Consider the following 18,422-nt stretch of genomic DNA (forward strand, 5'->3'; position numbering starts at 1 on the left):
TCACAGCTGAATCTGTTGTTTGTGCCGAGTTCCGAGTGGAACTGAAGAAGCTGATGATCCACTAGGTATAGTAAGAGGCCGATTTGTGCGTGCAGGAAGAAACGATAACCGATATGTCATTGTGGGCATGAAAAATGAAGTGGCTATTTCGTCAGCGAATTATTGTGCATGAGAAGTTTCAACTTATACCCAGCCATGCATGCAGGATCGAACTTGCGACCTCTCCCTCCCTCGCAAGGTGGACCTAGACATTTGTGTACTGGTTTTGATCCTCATTTGATTTTTTACCAACACGGAGAAAAAAATCAACTTCCAGACTCTTCGGAAAATGGCATTCTGGAAGCTGATTTCAGCTTCCTGCTGCAGCAAATACAGAAGCATTTACATCTTCAAGCAGTCGTCTGTTTGAATTATTTGTACTTTTTTTTTTTTCTTTTTTCCAGTGAAAAGTAGCAATGAATCATTAAACATTTATGATGCCAACATTGACAGCAGAACCAGAAGAACAAATACATAATACCAAGTTCATTCAAGCATAACACCATATGTATCCATTAAAGGAACAGTACCACACTCACCACACTTAGAATTTTGAGATTATCCATCATGATAGTATAGAACCATTATTGAGCATACAAGTCTTTTAGATCAGAATCCTACATGGAAGCAGATGTTACCAACATATCATCCTTACTAAACCATAACAATCTTAGCACTTATGCAGCCATAAGCTGCTCGATCTTCTTCTGCAGCTCTTCCTTCTTAGCACCGACAACCTTGTCAACGATAGTCCCCTCCTTCAGGAATACAAAGGTCGGCATTGCTTCGATCGCCCAATCTTGTGCCACACTCTGTTGTTCAAGCAAAACTTGTTACCTTGGAGAAGAGAGAGCAAAAGAAATTGATACATATTTTGTCTACAAACAGTAACTTTACCTTCAGCTCATCAACATCCACTTTCAGGAAAATGACATTAGGGTACTTCTTGGCAAACTCGGCAAACACCGGGGCGATCATGCGGCAGGGCGGGCACCACGAAGCAGTGAAGTCGACCACCACCTGTATCGGCGAAAAAAGCAATGTTACAAAGAGTCCTTTTGCACTAGCTTTCGGAGTCATTTTTTCTAATGCTAAAAAGCAGAAGCTTCAAGAAACTAGAAGTTTGGTGGGCGAAAAGCCTGCAACTTTTGTTGTGGTGGGAAGCTAAACAAGCTTCTGGGCAACCAAAAGCAAAAGATCCAATTTGAAACCTTTGCTTTTCTTGCAAAGTAATGGTTTTGAGGATCTCAAAATGAAAATCAAATAAAAAAATACTGCAAAATCAATCCTGTGATGCCCCAAAATTATGTGCTCGCTCTTAACTAACATTACAATAGTGATGGTAGACATCTTTGTTCTAATTTGGCCTATTTGGAGTCCGAATAAAATATAAAATGATAACTTATTCAGTATGAAAAGTTCTTCTATGATTGAAAGCTAAGAATTTGAATTTTGCTCCTTGAAAACTTTGGCAATTGATGATACATTAGGATCGCATATTTCACTTGTGAGGCGATCTATGTTACCCTAAAAGCAAAAAAATGACTTGCCGAACATGGTATTCATTATAGACATTTGATCAAACTCCTCATCAACCAAGTACTACAAATTTTTTTTTTTTTTTTGAGTAAATCGAAGGGATATACAAAATAAATGTTAATGCATCGAGACAAGGCCTGCAAGGGCCTTCAAGGAACAAAATTGAACTCCTCGCCTCCAATCACACAAAGAAATTCTCGTACCTAATAAGTTATCAGGGCCTAAAGCCAACATACACTAATTTATATTCTTATTAAAGTTCTTGGAGATGAATCTATGCCCTTTAACCACATTTGTCACTTCTAATAATTATCTAACCGCAAAATTTGAATAAAATTGCAAGTTAAATGATCTGAGAGGAAGTCATATTAACAAGACTAACTCATGTTTCTTTGGAATCAAAATAAACATACTTAGGTATTACAATAAAGCAATATAAATATATGCACATATACTGTCCTAATGACATCAAAACTTTTATGAGTTGAGCTCCTGTGCTTTTAAAAGCATATGAGTCAGATGTTTTCAAGATCCGCGCAGCGCTAATAAATAAAACTTAATGGGATACACCGTTAATAGTATTAAAAACGACATGACGGTTAAAAAGACACAAGCACAAATGCTCACAGGAGACTCAACTCAACTTTTTGTAATATCCGGACCTGTCGCAACCCGCCTATGACGATACTTTGCTGAGGCGAGGATGGCGACAGGGATGATGGTGGTTGCCAATACCTATTGCCAGCGTGAAGCACAGTTGGGTAACAATAATTTGGGGAATTGAATTGTGTTTAGGGGGGAATGAGGATTGAGATAAGAGGTAAAGAGTGAGAGATTGGAGATTGAGAGAGAAAGGAGGAGATGGAGGCAGATAGGGATTAGGGGTTAAGAGGAGAAGAAAGAATTGGGGAAGAAGATAATATTTCTATTCCATATTCTTTTTTTCATTACATCTCCGTATTTATAGTTCTATATGCTTAATACTGAAAAGAAAGACAACTAATCTTATGGGACTAAACAGCAAGGTAGAAAATAGAGACTTGGCTAAGTGGGCCGCCATCTGGTGCTTTGCTGGGCCTCCGATGACTTAACAGACCCACAGGAACCCTTGCAATCGGGTAAGCGGATAGTCGGGTGTGCTACCCGGTCGACCCTTCGACCGGCGGGTCTTGGGTCCGCCTTTTGTGCTCGCTCCGGAGTTCCGTTCACCCGATCCGACAGCAGTCAAAGTATTACTACTTCGGCTTCATCACTAGATCCGGGTGGATCTCCTCTTCAGCTCCCACTCCCTCCTCTGATCGAAGGATGCCCTAGTCGCTTCCGATCTCTCTGCCAGCTCACTCGTTTGCCGGAGCCCCTCGGAACACTCCCGACGGACCCACGTCGTCGATAATCTCCTCGCCACCTACTGCTCCTCTTATCCCTTACTCAGCTAGTAAAGTAACTACCTTCACTACTCTTCTACTAACTACTGCTACTTATTTTTCCAGGATGATATACTCCCTTCTCTGATCACTTCTTAACTACTCCGCCCCTTTGCTGCAACTCCTGTCTGGCCGCTTGGGTTGTTACAGCTCCCCTCCCCTCAAGGCGACCCTTGTCCTCAAGGGTCGAAATCGGGGAACTGAGCCTTGATGCTCCAGTAGTCCTCCCATGTCGCCTCTGTTTCGTCGAGATTGCTCCATTTGATGAGGGCCTGAGTTACCGCCCTGTTTCCCCTCCGCACCGGTCGTCGATCCAGTACCTTCTCCGGCTGCGCCAGGAGCTGACCTCCTTCTCCTACGAGGGGTACAGTAGGAGACGACTGGGCGGAGGTCGGTACCCCCCTCTTAAGGAGTGAGACATGAAAAACGGGATGGATTCTTGATCCCTCCGGTAGTTGTAGCCTGTAGGCTACTGGCCCGACCCGCGCGGAGATTTTAAAGGGTCCGTAATACCTCGAGGTGAGTTTGATGTTGCGCCGTAGTGCTACGCTGCTCTGTCTGTAGGGTTGAAGCTTCAGGTAAACCATTTCTCCTTCCTGATATTCCTTGTCCACTCTCTTCCGGTCAGCATTTTGCTTCATCCTGTTTTGCGCCTCCTTGAGCCTTTCCCTCAGTAGGCTCACCATCTTGTCCCTTTCCTTGCTCCATTCTTCGACCAGAGGCCCCGTATCCATGCCTAGATTGGTCGCCGCGTGAGTAGGTGGAGGGTAGCCGTATAAGGCCTGGAAGGGGGTCATTCCCAGGGGAGTATGGTGATTAGTATTGTACCACCATTCGGCTAAAGTTAGCCACTTATGCCATTTGTGTGGATATTGAAAGGTCATGCAGCGAAGGTAGGTCTCTAGGCACCTATTTACTCGCTCGGTCTGTCCGTCGGTCTGGGGGTGATAAGCAGTGCTCATTTGTAACTTGACTCCCAGCAATTTGAAGAGGTCTTGCCAGGTCTGACTGGTGAATACCTTATCTCTATCCGACACTATCCCCTTGGGTAACCCATGTAGCCGATACACTGTATCTAAGAATGCTTTAGCTACTTCCTGTGCAGTATAGGGGTGGGTGAGGGAGATGAAGTGTGCGTACTTAGTGAGTCTGTCAACCACCACTAGGATTGTGTCCTTCCCCTCGGACCTTGGTAAAGCCTCCACGAAGTCCATACTGATCTCCTGCCAGGCTTGCGTGGGAATCTGTAGGGGTTGGAGAAGCCCCGCGTAAGGAGTGCCATCTACCTTGTTCTTAATACAGATTTCACACTCCTTGACCCTTTTTTCTATATCTTGTTTCATTCCTGGCCAGTAAAAAAGTTGCTTTGCTCTCTTGTAAGTGTGGTTCATTCCCGAATGCCCACCCAGTGAGGAGGCATGCATCTGCTCCATTAATTTCCCCTTCAGATCTCCCATGCTCCCAATGTAAATCCTTCCCTTGTACTTGAGCACTCCCTGGCAGTAGGAATAGTTCGGGTGAGCTGCAGGGTCCAGCAGCAACTCTGCTATTATCTTCTGTATTTGTGGTATTCCTTCATAGCTGTTGGTCACCTCTTGTACCCAAGTCGGAATGATTGCTGTGATGGCCATGCTGTCCCCTTCTTCCCTCCTCCTCCTTGACAAGGAATCGGCTGCTATGTTTTCCCTTCCCTTCTTATACTGTATGGTGTAATCCAATCCCATCAGTTTGTACATACCTTTTTGTTGAATTGCTGTTGTTATCTTCTGATCTAGCAAATACTTCAAACTCTCATGATCAGTTTTGATCACAAACGGTCGTGAGCTAAGATAATGCTTCCATTTAGCAACTGCCAACAAAATGGCGAGGAACTCCTTCTCATATGTGGATAACCCCATGTTCTTGGGACATATGGCCTTGCTGATATAAGCGATAGGGCGCCCATCTTGAGTAAGCACAGCTCCTATTCCGTTCCCCCACGCGTCCACTTCCAAAGTATAAGGTTTGAAGTGGTCTGGCATTGCCAACACAGTGCAGTAGTCATTACTTCCTTGAGCTTCTCGAAGGCCTCTGTCGCTTTCTCATTCCAACCGAAATTATCCTTCTTTAGCAGCTCGGTGAGGGGCTTGCTTATGCTGCCATATCCTTTGATAAATCTCCTGTAGTAGCCAGTGAGACCTAAAAACCCTCTCAGCTCTTTCACCGAAGCGGGAATTGGCCAACTCTTCATGGCTTCCACTTTCGCCGGGTTTGTAGCAACTCCCTCTTTAGATATTATGTGTCCCAAGAATTCGACTTGTGTCTGTCCGAAGAAGCACTTACTCCTCTTTGCAAATAGGCTATTACTCTTCAACACCATAAGCACCTGTCTAAGGTGCTCGACATGCTTCGCCAAATCCTTGCTGTACACAAGTATATCGTCAAAAAACACAAGAACGAACTTCCTCAAGTAAGGGGAGAATACCTCGTTCATGATGGCTTGGAATGTCGCCGGCGCGTTCGTTAGCCCGAACGGCATGACGAGAAACTCGTAGTGTCCGCTATGAGTTTTGAATGCCGTCTTATGAACGTCGTCTGGGTGCATCCTCACTTGATGATAACCCGACCTTAAGTCGATCTTGGAAAAATACTCGGATCCTCCCAATTCGTCGAGCAAATCATCTATCAAAGGTATTGGGTACTTATCCTTAATAGCCGCCTTGTTGAGCTGCCTATAGTCCACGCAGAAACGCCAACTGTTGTCCTTCTTTTTGACTAACAGCACCGGCGAGGCATAGGGACTGGTACTCGGCTGTACGATCTCAGCTTGTAGCATCTCCTTGATTTGTCTCTCGATTTCGTTCTTTTGCTCATGGCTATACCGATAAGGTCTCAAGCTGACCGGCTTGGCATCGAAATTAAGTGGAATTCTGTGATCCTGGCTCCTACTGGGTGGCAACCCTTGTGGCTCCTGGAATATTCCTTCGAATTGAGTCAACACTTGCTGCACTGGCAGGGGTATGTCCTTCTCCCTTTCTAGAATTTCACTGGAATAGTAATGCCCGATAGCACAACAGTTCCCCTCTAAGCCGGCTTTGTACCATTGCACCGCCGTAATGGCTTTCAACTCAGCTGCAGCCTCTTCCATCTTGGAACCCTCGGATATGCCCTTGAGACTTATTTGCTTCCCCTCTTTTATGAAAGTCACCAAAAGATTGGAGTAATCAAAGGTTACCTTGCCGTAAGTCCGGAGCCAATCGATGCCCAAAATGATGCTTGATCCGTCCAATCTGATCACCCTCAATTCAAATTGGAAGGGCTCTCCTTGCATGGCCCATTTAAAGTCGGTACACTTGAGTTTGCTCACCACCTTGTGGCCGTTGGCTACGGTCACCGTTAGAGGTGAAGCTTCTGTCATATGTGCCTTAACTTCCTTGGCCACCTGGAAATCGATGAAGCTGTGTGTGCTTCCCGTATCAATTAGTATGGTCACTGCCTTGCCCCCCACTTCTCCTTGCACCTTGATCGTGTCATGATGGTGCTGACCATTAAGGGCATGTACAGAGACGCCTAACTCCTCGCTTTCTTCCCCTGCGGGTTGTTGCTCTTCTTCTTCCACCTCTTGGAGTAATCTTTCGTCAAATACTTCGTCGGGTTCCTCGTGACCACTGATGAGGTGTAAAGTCTTGCTTTGACACTGATGCCCCGGCTGATACTTTTCCCCGCACCTGTAGCACAAGCCTGCTGCCTTCCTGTGCTCAAATAACTGCCTATTGTTTAGTTGTTGTGGGTTGGCGGTTCTAGGATAACTTGCTCTATCCTCCCCTCCAGGAGTGGCCACCTTATATCCACTGTTCCCTGTGGCAGTCCCTACAGGTGCCCGATATCCAGTTCTGCTCTTTCTCATTATAATCGATAATGCTTGCTCATTTAATCTTGCCTGCTCATATACCTCTTCCAAGGTGGTGGGGTGCGATAAATCAATAAATGGTACAACTCCTCCTTCAATCCGCTTATGTAACTTTCGATAAAATGTCGCTCGCTAAGTGTGGGGTTAAGGAAGAGCATCTTGGCTCTCAGGTCTTCGAATCTCTCCTGATATTTCTCTACGGTACTAGTTTGTGTCAGCTTGTTGAACTCTCTAACATATCTCCCTATGCCGGAGTCTCCGAACCTCTTGCACACTGCCTTAGACAGCTCCTCCCAAGTGATGTTTATTTTATCGATAAGGTACCCTTCCTTCCACCTGTGGGCTTTCCCTGAGAAATGCATGGTTGCGATCTCCACCCATTGTGGCTCTGGAATCTGATAAATCCTGAAATACTGTTCACACTTGCTGCCCCATTCCCTGGGTTCCTCCCCACAGAAATTTGGAAAGTCCAGCTTCGGATAGGGAACATAGTAGTTTGGCCTACCCTGCTGCTCCTCTACCCTCTCTTGGGCTCGAAAAGGGTTGGGTCTCCCCTGCTGCTCCTCTACCCTTTCTTGGGCTCGAAAAGGGTTTGGAAGGATTCCCTTGCCCCAGTCTTCGCCCTGGCGGCTACCTACAGGTTGTTGACCTTCCCTGATGGTTAGGGACACATTGCTAGCAGTTGATTTGCCCGTGGACTCTGAGCTAGATGGCAGAGGTTGAGTGGTCATCATCCTGAGCAACTGCTCATGACGTCGGGCGATATCCTACTGCATGGTCTCGTGGCGTCGTGCAGCCTCAATCTGTATGGCTTCGTACCGCTGTTTTCCTTCCTGCTGTAAATCATCTATTTGCTGCGTTAACACCCCCATCTTCTTACTGTAATCAATGCTAAACTGATGCAATCTTTCCTCGACCTTCTCACTGCATTCAGTTGTAAGTTGGTGCATCTTGTCCTCTAGCAGATTAATGTGCTCATTCATCTCTCTCATCCTGGTGCCCTCAGCCATCTCTACTTCTTCTATGAGTTTCTTACTGTTGAATTTAAAGCGATTTCCCTTTTTCGCCCCAATCTTGCTGGATACAATAACCTACAAGGTGGCCTAGGATGCTAGTCTGAGGCTTGGTCTCTGATTCGATTGATGAAACAGGGACCAAATTCTTCTTCACCTTGTTACACTCCTACTTATGCAGGCTAAAGAGAAACAGGTAATACTCAATGCAGGAATTGAGCGGTCGGACAGTTACCTTGCCCACAAGATGTTCGGCTATGATCAGGTGGTCATCCTCTTCAGATCTGGTAATGTCTCTTCACCCCAGGCTCCTAACAGTGGCTCCCTTTGTTGAGTCCCACTCGCAAGCGAGTCTCACAGCGCGGGAACTCTTACTGCCAGGCCGATTCTACAATCCAATGGATTGGAATCAACATGCAGCTACACTGTTGTCTCCCAGGTCTCGATGGCTCTGATACCAAATTGTAATATCCGGACCTGTCGCAACCCGCCTATGACGATACTTTGCTGAGGCGAGGATGGCGACAGGGATGATGGTGGTTGCCAATACCTATTGCCAGCGTGAAGCACAGTTGGGTAACAATAATTTGGGGAATTGAATTGTGTTTAGGGGGGAATGAGGATTGAGATAAGAGGTAAAGAGTGAGAGATTGGAGATTGAGAGAGAAAGAAGGAGATGGAGGCAGATAGGGATTAGAGGTTAAGAGGAGAAGAGAGAATTGGGGAAGAAGATAATATTTCTATTCCATATTCTTTTTTTCATTACATCTCCGTATTTATAGTTCTATATGCTTAATACTGAAAAGAAAGACAACTAATCTTATGGGACTAAACAGCAAGGTAGAAAATAGAGACTTGGCTAAGTGGGCCGCCATCTGGTGCTTTGCTGGGCCTCCGATGACTTAACAGACCCACAGGAACCCTTGCAATCGGGTAAGCGGATAGTCGGGTGTGCTACCCGGTCGACCCTTCGACCGGCGGGTCTTGGGTCCGCCTTTTGTGCTCGCTCCGGAGTTCCGTTCACCCGATCCGACAGCAGTCAAAGTATTACTACTTCGGCTTCATCACTAGATCCAGGTGGATCTCCTCTTCAGCTCCCACTCCCTCCTCTGATCGAAGGATGCCCTAGTCGCTTCCGATCTCTCTGCCAGCTCACTCGTTTGCCGGAGCCCCTCGGAACACTCCCGACGGACCCACGTCGCCGATAATCCTCCTCGCCACCTACTGCTCCTCTTATCCCTTACTCAGCTAGTAAAGTAACTACCTTCACTACTCTTCTACTAACTACTGCTACTTATTTTTCCAGGATGATATACTCCCTTCTCTGATCACTTCTTAACTACTCCGCCCCTTTGCTGCAACTCCTGTCTGGCCGCTTGGGTTGTTACACTTTTATTTAGCAAAAACTATTTTTACAGTAACTAAATAATGATAATATGAGAAAACATAATTAAAAGAGACTAAACAGATCTTAACAATAAAACGAAGGGCATCTCTACTCCAAGTCATTTTGGCCCTTTGACTTTTTTTTTCTTTAATTGATAATCTGTTACTTTTGATTTTTTTTTTCGAAATTGAGTATTTTCAACAAATAAATTAGAGATTTATCCCATCAGGTGGGATCAAAAGACGATTCTAATTACTTTTCGCCAATCTAATGGAATGATTAACAAAACTTTAACCAGAATTTTCAACTCATTAAGCTAGAGTAATTCAAATAAAAATTGAGGTTGCCTATTTAAAAAATGGCCTATAGCTGCCCTAATTAACAACAAAATTAGGGCACAACCCATCAACAACACCAGAAAAAAAGAAAAAAAAATCAAAAACAAAGATCCACAACCCATATTCCACATCTAAAAGAGAGGATCAAAAATCAAACCGAAGATCCAAAGAGATAAAAGAAGAAGAAATTACCAGTTTCTTGGACTCGTTGGCGATTTCGAGTTGCTGAGTCCACTGATCGACGCTGTGGCATCCGATCACCGCTCCCTCTTCCGCCATTTTTTCTATTTTTTTTGTTTCCTTTTCTCTCTTTCCTCCCTTTTTTTTTCTTTTTCCTCGCGAAATGGAATCGAAGATAAAGCTCAAAAAAAGAAATTCTGAAAATGTTTGGTGCCATTTGCGTTGTTGCCACGCCTCTTTTTATAGCGCCATAACTGCTGGGCAAAATTACGATTTTGCCCATGACACGTTTGACCAGCGTATACTCTGAATTACGCGTTTTGTATTGAAATTACGTACGTGTGTTCGTCAGCACACGTGTATATCACCTACTATAAATTATTTTAGTGAATTTTAAATTTATATTTTTTTGAATATTATGAGTAAGATGCCACCGATATAGATTCGATCAATTCAAGTCCGGCTAATGTTAGATAAATCGATATTGATTTATTGAACATTAAACTCACTAAAGTCTAAGACATATTGATTTATTCAATTTTTATTCGTAGGAAAATTCTTCTAATGGTGATTCAATTTTTCTCATCAGAATTATCTATATATATTCATTATTTATATGTGGATCGTTTTTTTCATTATAAATGATATTCGCAAGATAATTCAACCAATCATTATGATCATAATCTATATAGCTAGAGCAAGATCATTTCAATCGTCATCCTCAGAAGGACACATGGTGGTACTTTAATCCATAATCTGTAGTGCACATAATTTTTTATTAGCAAAATAATTAACAATTCAATAGAATATTCACCTAATTTTTTACATTCTACCAATCTTGTTGTCCTCTTGCCACTTTTGCTACCAATATCGTGAGCACCCGTTAAATATTTGAAAAAATCCACATCGATATTGTTACGAAGCATCTTCTGCAATTGATAATTCTTCAATGATGTAATTCTTTCTAAATATATACATCGTGTATCTATAATGTTCAAACAACTCCATCATTTCTTCGAATGATTTATTATTTACTATTTCGTAAGCTATATATTAATTTAAAACTGTAGACATCAAATTGTGAATTTGAGACGGAATGCTTTTCTTGTACAATTTACTGATTTAGACATTCTCGTATCGAAATTCTTAAATGTAGTATCAAAACAAATTGCGATCAATATATTTCGACCGCGATATATTATGGGCTATTCCCATCTCAAACTAAATGTCCATCCCAGTGGACATTAAGTACCATGCGACGATTAATCATTTTAACTATACAAAACAAAAAAAAAAAATATTAAAATTACAATCAAAAGGATGTAAAAGAAGAAAGACAGAGAAAGAAAGAGATAACGGGAGAGGGAAGGAGGGAGGGATCACCTCTGATAAGGAGCCCTCCCTCCCAAATAGGAAAAATTCTAGAATGCAACACGTATATTGGTGACGTGGCGTAACAAACTAATCAAAAATCTCCTTTTCGAAATATATGTCCCATCATAATTATAAAAAAAAATATTTTTATTGTACTTTTGTTTGAAAAGAAGAAAGGTGATTGGCTTGTTATTGATGACGTGGTGCAAGTGTGATAATGTAGAATTTCTCCCCAAATAGAGGTGTCAAACGGGCCAAGCGGTTCGTGGGCCACTCGGCCAGGCACGAGAGTGGGCCGGGCCAGGCACGGCACGAGCACTGTAGCATTCGTGTCGGGCCGACCCGGCCAGTTAAATCGGGTCGTGCTAGGCCTTGCTCCCGCGGCCCGGTGGCCCGGCACGGCGCGGCATGACACGGGCCTGGGCTGTGCCGGGCTTTAGGGGATGCCCCGGCATGGCCCGGCCCGGCCCGTGTGGCCAGTGCCTCCCGAGCCGGGCTCCCAAGGCTCCCTGCTGCCCTGCACCAGCCCAACTCCCAATGCTTTGGGAGTTGGGCTTTGTCTTTGGGGCTCTCCCAAGGGTCTGCTGCAACAGACACTTGGGAGGTGGGCCTATTGAATTAAAATGTCTTTCCCAACGGTCAAAAAATTGACTGTTTGGAGGGTATTTTGGTCTAAAATTTTAAAATTTAAAAATAATTTAAAATTTAATATTTTTATAAATGTATTTTAAAATTTTAAAATTTTTTTACTTATATATTATTTTTTTAAAAAATAATATTTTTATTTTTATTTTTAAATAATTTTAAATAAAATTAATAAAATGAAAAATGGCTGGCCCGAAGCTCGGCGCAGCCCAGTCCATACAGTCCGAGCTGTGAGGCCGTGCTGAGCAGGGGTCCAAGAACTTTGGCACGGCACGGAAATTTTATCCTTTGGATTTCAAATCAATTCAAAGCCATAAGTCTCATGTGTCATTTCTAACTTTTTGTCAATGAGAGGCTTTTGCAGTATAATAAAAGAGCAACTTGTAATAAATTGTAATAAATAAAAAGTAAAATTACATAGAACTTTATCTCAACATCGCTTATTTTGATATATCTAATTTTTAAATATTTTGATTGTGATACGTAACATTTTAATATATTTAATTCATGCCTGTTAGTGACTTTTTATTTTAAAATTTAAATACGCTATTTATTTTTAGCGGTATAATTAGTATACTTTATACACTTTATATAATAATAAATTTATTAAAATAAGTAATTAGTTTAAATTTTATATTGCAAAAGCCATTAAATGACTGACATAAAACAAATTGAAAGATTAAATAATAAAATTAAAATTTTGAGAAACTAAAGAGTCGAATCAAGAGATATATAGTTCCGGTAAGTTCCATGTATATTTACCCAAGTAAAACCAAGAACAGTAAAGCACATTGTGGTGATCGCAGGGGTATTTGAAATTATCCAAATACTTCCAAACAAGTTGGAGCAAGATCTAAACAGATTGATGCCTACATAGTTTGAGAATTCTAGAGTTCTACTATGGTGGAAATCTAAAATGAATTTTCCACTATCAAAAGCAAGCTTCATCCTGAGTTTATGTATATTTGCAATAGCAGTTTAGAAAATAGTTTTTGCACAAATACTCCACACAGGAACATATGCGCAAATAGGTAAGGTTTTCATGCAATTATACATAATTGGCAAAAAAAAACATCTGAAAAATTTTGCTGTAGTGAAAAGCATAAATGAATTTGTGCACCCTAAAAGAGCATAACATAAGCTTCAATTTAAAGCTTTTGCTTTCTGCGGACTCAAAAGCTACGAAAAAGATACTTTTAGGGCATAAGACTAGAGGAGGCAGTTTTAAGAGAATAATCGCTCTGGAAATGAATAATCTTGGGTTTTGGTACAGTTCAACACATACCATATTCCATCTAAAATTACAAGATCAAAAGCAACAAGCTTGGGCATGCATGATAACTCATTGTTCTATCACATCCCAAGATCTTGGTTAAATAACACTACAGTGTGTATTATCTACAATTCATGGCAACAATAACAAAAGTCACAACTGGATAAGGTTCTTAAAGCAGTAGGTGCCAATAAAGAACCAACCAACTAGGGCAAGCGCGAAAGCGAGCACAAATACTAAAAACTTCATGCCACCAAGAAAAAGCCCGATGCATAGCACGATAACGAAAGGTAAAAATGATTTCACCATCGATGCTTTTCCCACCCAGGTACCGCGCAAGAACATCACAGCAGCCAAGTTCACGACGTTCCACTTGTCGTGGCCACCATAGAACAATCTGTTCAGGTTATTCGCGACGAACGAGTGACAGTTGCATGTGAAGAGGTTGTAGGACCTGTGCTGAAACTCCTGTGTGCTTTTCTTAAGAGCGTCGTCCCACACTATGTCGCTTTCAGGCTCAATCAGCTTATAGCACTGCAAGTTGCAGAGAATAAATTCTTTAAACAGACTTTTGGATACATATACACCAGGAAAAAAAATTACATATTAAACACATCTGAAACAAATGAATTTTCATTTATGCCTGTCGAATACCTGATTTATTACCAATTGTGGAACAATCCACAAACCTAAAAGCTTAATTTGCTAGAGAACGGTGTTCAACACTTTATATATTCAATGCTTATCACGCATGGACTCGAGACTTTTGATAGGCCCAAATAGTGAACTATTAGTCAAACGGATAGATTATTTTTAGGCCTGCTCTAGCAACATGTGCAACAACCAAGTTCTTTAAAATTTTCAGCTGTTATATAATGGTGTTTTGTTTATATTCAACATTATGTAACCTTATACTTTGTCAATAGTACCCCTCTTCAAAAATCTCTTGGTAAAAGTATTACCCTAAAAGTCAAGTCACAAAAAATTTCAAAATTTTAGAATCAGTCCTAGCAAGGACATACCAGTTCATATAAAGGTAAGTTATACAATGAATCAAAAGTCTACTATTGCCGGTGGCTAAACATACTACTAGAATACTACGGAACAACTTGAAAAGTATATACCCCTTTGTATCTTATATTCTTAGAATAATCTTAACTATAGCAATAGCAAATATGAAAGAAGGTTGGTGGAGATATGACTAAACCTCTTCTCCATTTATTTGAATGTAACGAGCAACTGCTCCAAAAGCAAAATTGTCAACTGACACAAAGTTGGGCCCGGCAAAGTCCAAAATCACTCCATCCTCTCTGCATATCCCTATGTGGCCAATAAAAGGTATTAACCAAGAAATGAGAGGCAAAGGTGTCCACACTATGCAGCAGGGAAACCGAGCTCTCCTTGGATCAATTGGCCCAAGCTCAGCATTTTGAGTCAGCATCATTTTTGCTATCAAAGACTCACTCTGAAGTCTGAAGAAAAGAGAAGACCTGCATTTCAATGTCTATTACATCAGCATAAGGCAAATGTGACAGCTAATAGAAAATAATCCGAGAAAAACAGGAATGCGGATTGAAAAGTGAATTAAAGAAGCTAAATACAGCTCCACGCTATAAGAAATGAGAGCATTTGGAACAATATCGTCCCCGAAGTTTGGTATGAATTTCAAGTTTGTCCACACAATTTAAATTGTAAAACTAATTTTGAAGTTTGACTCTGATTTTTCAGTTTCATTATCAGATTCAACTTCAACAGTTTAGTTCTTCAAATTTGACCTGAACTTCAAATAAGTTTTCAATGTTTCTATTCTTCTTAAGCAAAGTCCAATAGTGGTGCTTACTTATGGTCTTTTCCAGATTGTGCACTAGCAGGACTTAATTGTTATGCAGAACAAATTCTAGGACCATATTCTATAATTGAAACTATGAAGATGAACTTGAAATGGAGGGAAAACTTCAAGAACTTCATTTATATGTTATAGGTGATTGAAATCCAGAATCATGTATACATTCATCAGAGAATGTCGGTTTAGTACTTTATCATATTTCAACATAAACAAGATCCAACAAACAATAAAAAGAATTAAGGAGCTGAAGGTGTATCATCAGGTGGAGAAACCATTTAACTACCGGTATAACCATATGTAGTATAGAGTATCATTTCAATTTTTTCTACGATAGTTTCTTACATTACTCTCTCTTTTCTTGAGACAGAAAAAGAGGGGAAGAACCTATTAATTTCTTCCACAGTTATCCGATGGTGCAGAAGGTGGTTTTTTGTGGACCAAAATTCTATTTTTAAATTGAACTGTAAATTCATATTAGACAACTATATAATGAAACACACATAACTACATAAACCTATGTACTGGAACCTCAATCTTCACTATAAAACAAAAAGCTACAATGCCTGTACTTAACTAGAAGTCGATACTTTGGTTGCCATGAATACATGGTTGTAATCAGATGACAGTGGTAAAACCAGTCTCATGGGTGGATGACAGGAAAAGCTAAAGTCTAGCACATGGATGATCTGTTGATTCCCAGAAACTAGTGAAATTGTCTCCAGAGATGATCTATAAAAGACAACCATTCCGTGATCGTATTCCACAAAAAAAAAAAAGGAAAAGAAAGAAGGAAAACAAAATAACAATACAATGCAAACTATCAACTGGGACCCAAAAATGCAAAGTACTTCAAAGTGACTCTTATAACTGCTCTACTGGTCCTTTTTCTATATGTCCTGCTTCCAATATTGTTAGTGATCATCAATTCAGCATTCGGTTGAAACTGCTTAAACTCAACTAAAACTATAAAAATTGTTAAATTCGCTAACCAAAAACCTTCTTTCCATGGTGAAATAAGACGAAAATCCACATTCAAATCTTGCCCATGGATCAAGCTAAATTGTCTAAGCAACGAATATATTGTCGGGGACTCAGGCTACAAATTGCATGTAGATATCAATAACTGTTATTCAAGAAAAAAAAAAAAATCATATCGAACAGCAATATTGCAGGCGTCCAATCACCATAGGAATCATTTTAACAAGAAATGATAATAACAATGATTAGAAGGTCATCTTATTTTCCTTCGGGGATCTGCACCTCACTTTATAGGAGAAAATCACCAACACTACCTTGTTATAGAAATCATGAGAATCTTTAAGACATCATTGCTCAGCCGATTGCCACTGGGGCATCCCTCAATCTCATTATCCCTCGTGCTATCCAAATCCTTATCTGCTTCCTCACTTTCACAAAAAGAGTGATCTCTTTGCTAGACTGCGATACGAGCAATTAACAGTAGTGAGAAAGATAAGAAGAAAAGAAGGGGAAGAGGAGGTGAGTAGGAAAATAGGAGTAGAAGAAGTCATTTCTGGCGAAGCGGCATCCTAATTGACAATCGACACCATTAAACATGATCTATATTATTTGAAATTTCCAGAAATCAAATTTCACAATTTTACGATTTCATTTTTGTACTGATCAAGTGGTTTCAAATTAATCTTATATTAGACATTTAATGTCAGATAAATGATGACGAAAAATTACGAAATTTAAAATCTAGAAAGTTCAAATATCCCAGATGATGTTTTACAGTGCTAATTGTTTATTCAGATGCTCCACTGGCGCAAACGGCATGGAAGCAAACGCCGTTTACTTCTAGAAATATAATAAGATAGGTCTATATAGCCCTATATATAGTTCTATATAAAATAGGGTAAAATGTATAAAACTTACCTGAACTTTAGTCCATTTTGATTCAACTACCTAACCTTTCAAACTTGATTTCAGTATCCAATCTTTCAAGTTGTTTGATTTAAGCAATTTGATGGCTCTACAACTACAAAAATTTAAGCTAATTGTTTATTTTAATGAATTTATAATCATATGAATTGCATAAAATATGCAACCAAAATCCGTAAAGATAAACTGCGCATTCAAAATTTGAAATTAAAGATTCACTAACTAACCGGCTCAAATCAAATAAACTAAAAGATTAGATAGTAAAATCAAAATCTTTAAAGGTTAGGCAGTTAGATCAAAAGAGGAGACAGTTGAGGTAAGTTTTATACATTTGTAAAGATAATCCCCCTTCTGTCTATATCTCTCTCTCAATTGAGATCACACATGCCAGCCAGCAGACTTGATTATCTATTTCCAAGAATCCAAGCAACAGCAGATGACTGTCAGGACCAAAACAAAACACTCTCAGAGTTGGAAATGCCGAAATCCAACCTCTCAATAACAAGAATGGCATGAAATTTCACCACCGGGAGTAGTTTGACCAAAACTGCAAAACTCAAATTGGCGCATCGATGGATCTTGATCTTACACGAATCTATATCTAATCTAAGAAGAGTAAATGCAACTACCGAATCAAAATCAAGCAAATAATTGCCTCACCTGAGCGCAAGAAGAGGGTTTGGAGTCGAACGGAGAGAGCGTGAAGAGAAGAGAAGAGATGAGGCTCCGAGGGGAGAAGGAAACTACTGAGAGAAGAAATTACGCACCGCGCATAATTTTGTGGCAATTTGCATAAAAAATCCACAGGTTTTGCGTTTTTGTAAAAATTGACTATTTTTTTTAAGGGTTAATTTTATATAGCTTCCTGCAAATATAGTAAATGATAAATATATTCCTACAAAGTTTCAACTTTCTTGTATTATCTCTGCAAAAGTCCTAACATTTTTAAATATATCCCTATCGTTAGAATCCGTTAGAAAAATTTAGTTAAGCATAGGTTAAATATTTAACTTTTGTCAGTTCTGACATTTTTACCTTTCTTATATTATACTGTTATAACTTTTGAAGGGACATATTTGTGATGGTAAAATTGATAATATAAACGATTTTCTAACGGTAACAAATCAGAGGGACATATTTAAAAATATTAAAACTTTACAGGGACAATATATGAAAGTTTAACTTTGTAGGGATATATTTGTCAATCACTATATTTACAGGAATATGTATGAAATTAATCTTTTTTTTTTAAATTTTACAGTTTATGCCTAAATTTTAGTAAACTAATGAAAATACTCTCCTCTTTTTCTTCCGTGTTCACTTTTCTCCTCCATTTTTCGTCTCTTTTTTTATTGTTATTTCTTCCTTTCTTTTTCTTTTGAGTAAGCTGGTATTAGAGTTCTTATTTAATAAAAAAAAATTTTATGAAAAAATATTGACACTTACACTGACATTATAGAACGAGGGAGTTTATAATTAGCTATTATTATTTTTTTAAAAAATCTAATAAAAAATAATTTAGAAATATGTATTACCAATTCAAGACTTTAATAAAGTTTCATACGGAGACATT

At 40.1% G+C, this 18,422-nt stretch overlaps 2 protein-coding genes across 8 annotated transcripts; both read right to left on the reverse strand.

Moving 5' to 3' along the window:
• LOC109715150 (thioredoxin H1-like) lies at positions 486–10,017 on the reverse strand. The gene is made up of 3 exons (XM_020240001.1): positions 9,822–10,017; positions 937–1,059; positions 486–851 (listed from the first exon to the last, which is right to left on the reverse strand). The coding sequence occupies exons 1-3, from the start codon at positions 9,906–9,908 to the stop codon at positions 717–719; spliced, it is 345 nt and encodes a 114-aa protein (XP_020095590.1). The 5' UTR covers positions 9,909–10,017; the 3' UTR covers positions 486–716.
• LOC109715153 (protein RTE1-HOMOLOG-like) lies at positions 13,051–17,620 on the reverse strand. 7 transcript variants are annotated; one of them, XM_020240013.1, is made up of 5 exons: positions 17,510–17,600; positions 17,179–17,289; positions 16,240–16,384; positions 14,309–14,591; positions 13,051–13,635 (listed from the first exon to the last, which is right to left on the reverse strand). In XM_020240013.1, the coding sequence occupies exons 3-5, from the start codon at positions 16,254–16,256 to the stop codon at positions 13,255–13,257; spliced, it is 681 nt and encodes a 226-aa protein (XP_020095602.1). In that variant the 5' UTR covers positions 16,257–16,384; positions 17,179–17,289; positions 17,510–17,600; the 3' UTR covers positions 13,051–13,254. The 7 variants fall into 7 exon arrangements, with proteins under 7 accessions (XP_020095602.1, XP_020095601.1, XP_020095605.1 ...); XM_020240012.1 differs by lacking the exon at positions 17,510–17,600 and adding an exon at positions 17,342–17,483 and having other exon boundaries at positions 17,179–17,257; XM_020240016.1 differs by lacking the exon at positions 17,179–17,289 and having other exon boundaries at positions 17,510–17,620.

The sequence above is a fragment of the Ananas comosus genome, linkage group 9 (assembly GCF_001540865.1).
Source record: "Ananas comosus cultivar F153 linkage group 9, ASM154086v1, whole genome shotgun sequence".
Lineage (NCBI taxonomy): Eukaryota > Viridiplantae > Streptophyta > Magnoliopsida > Poales > Bromeliaceae > Ananas > Ananas comosus.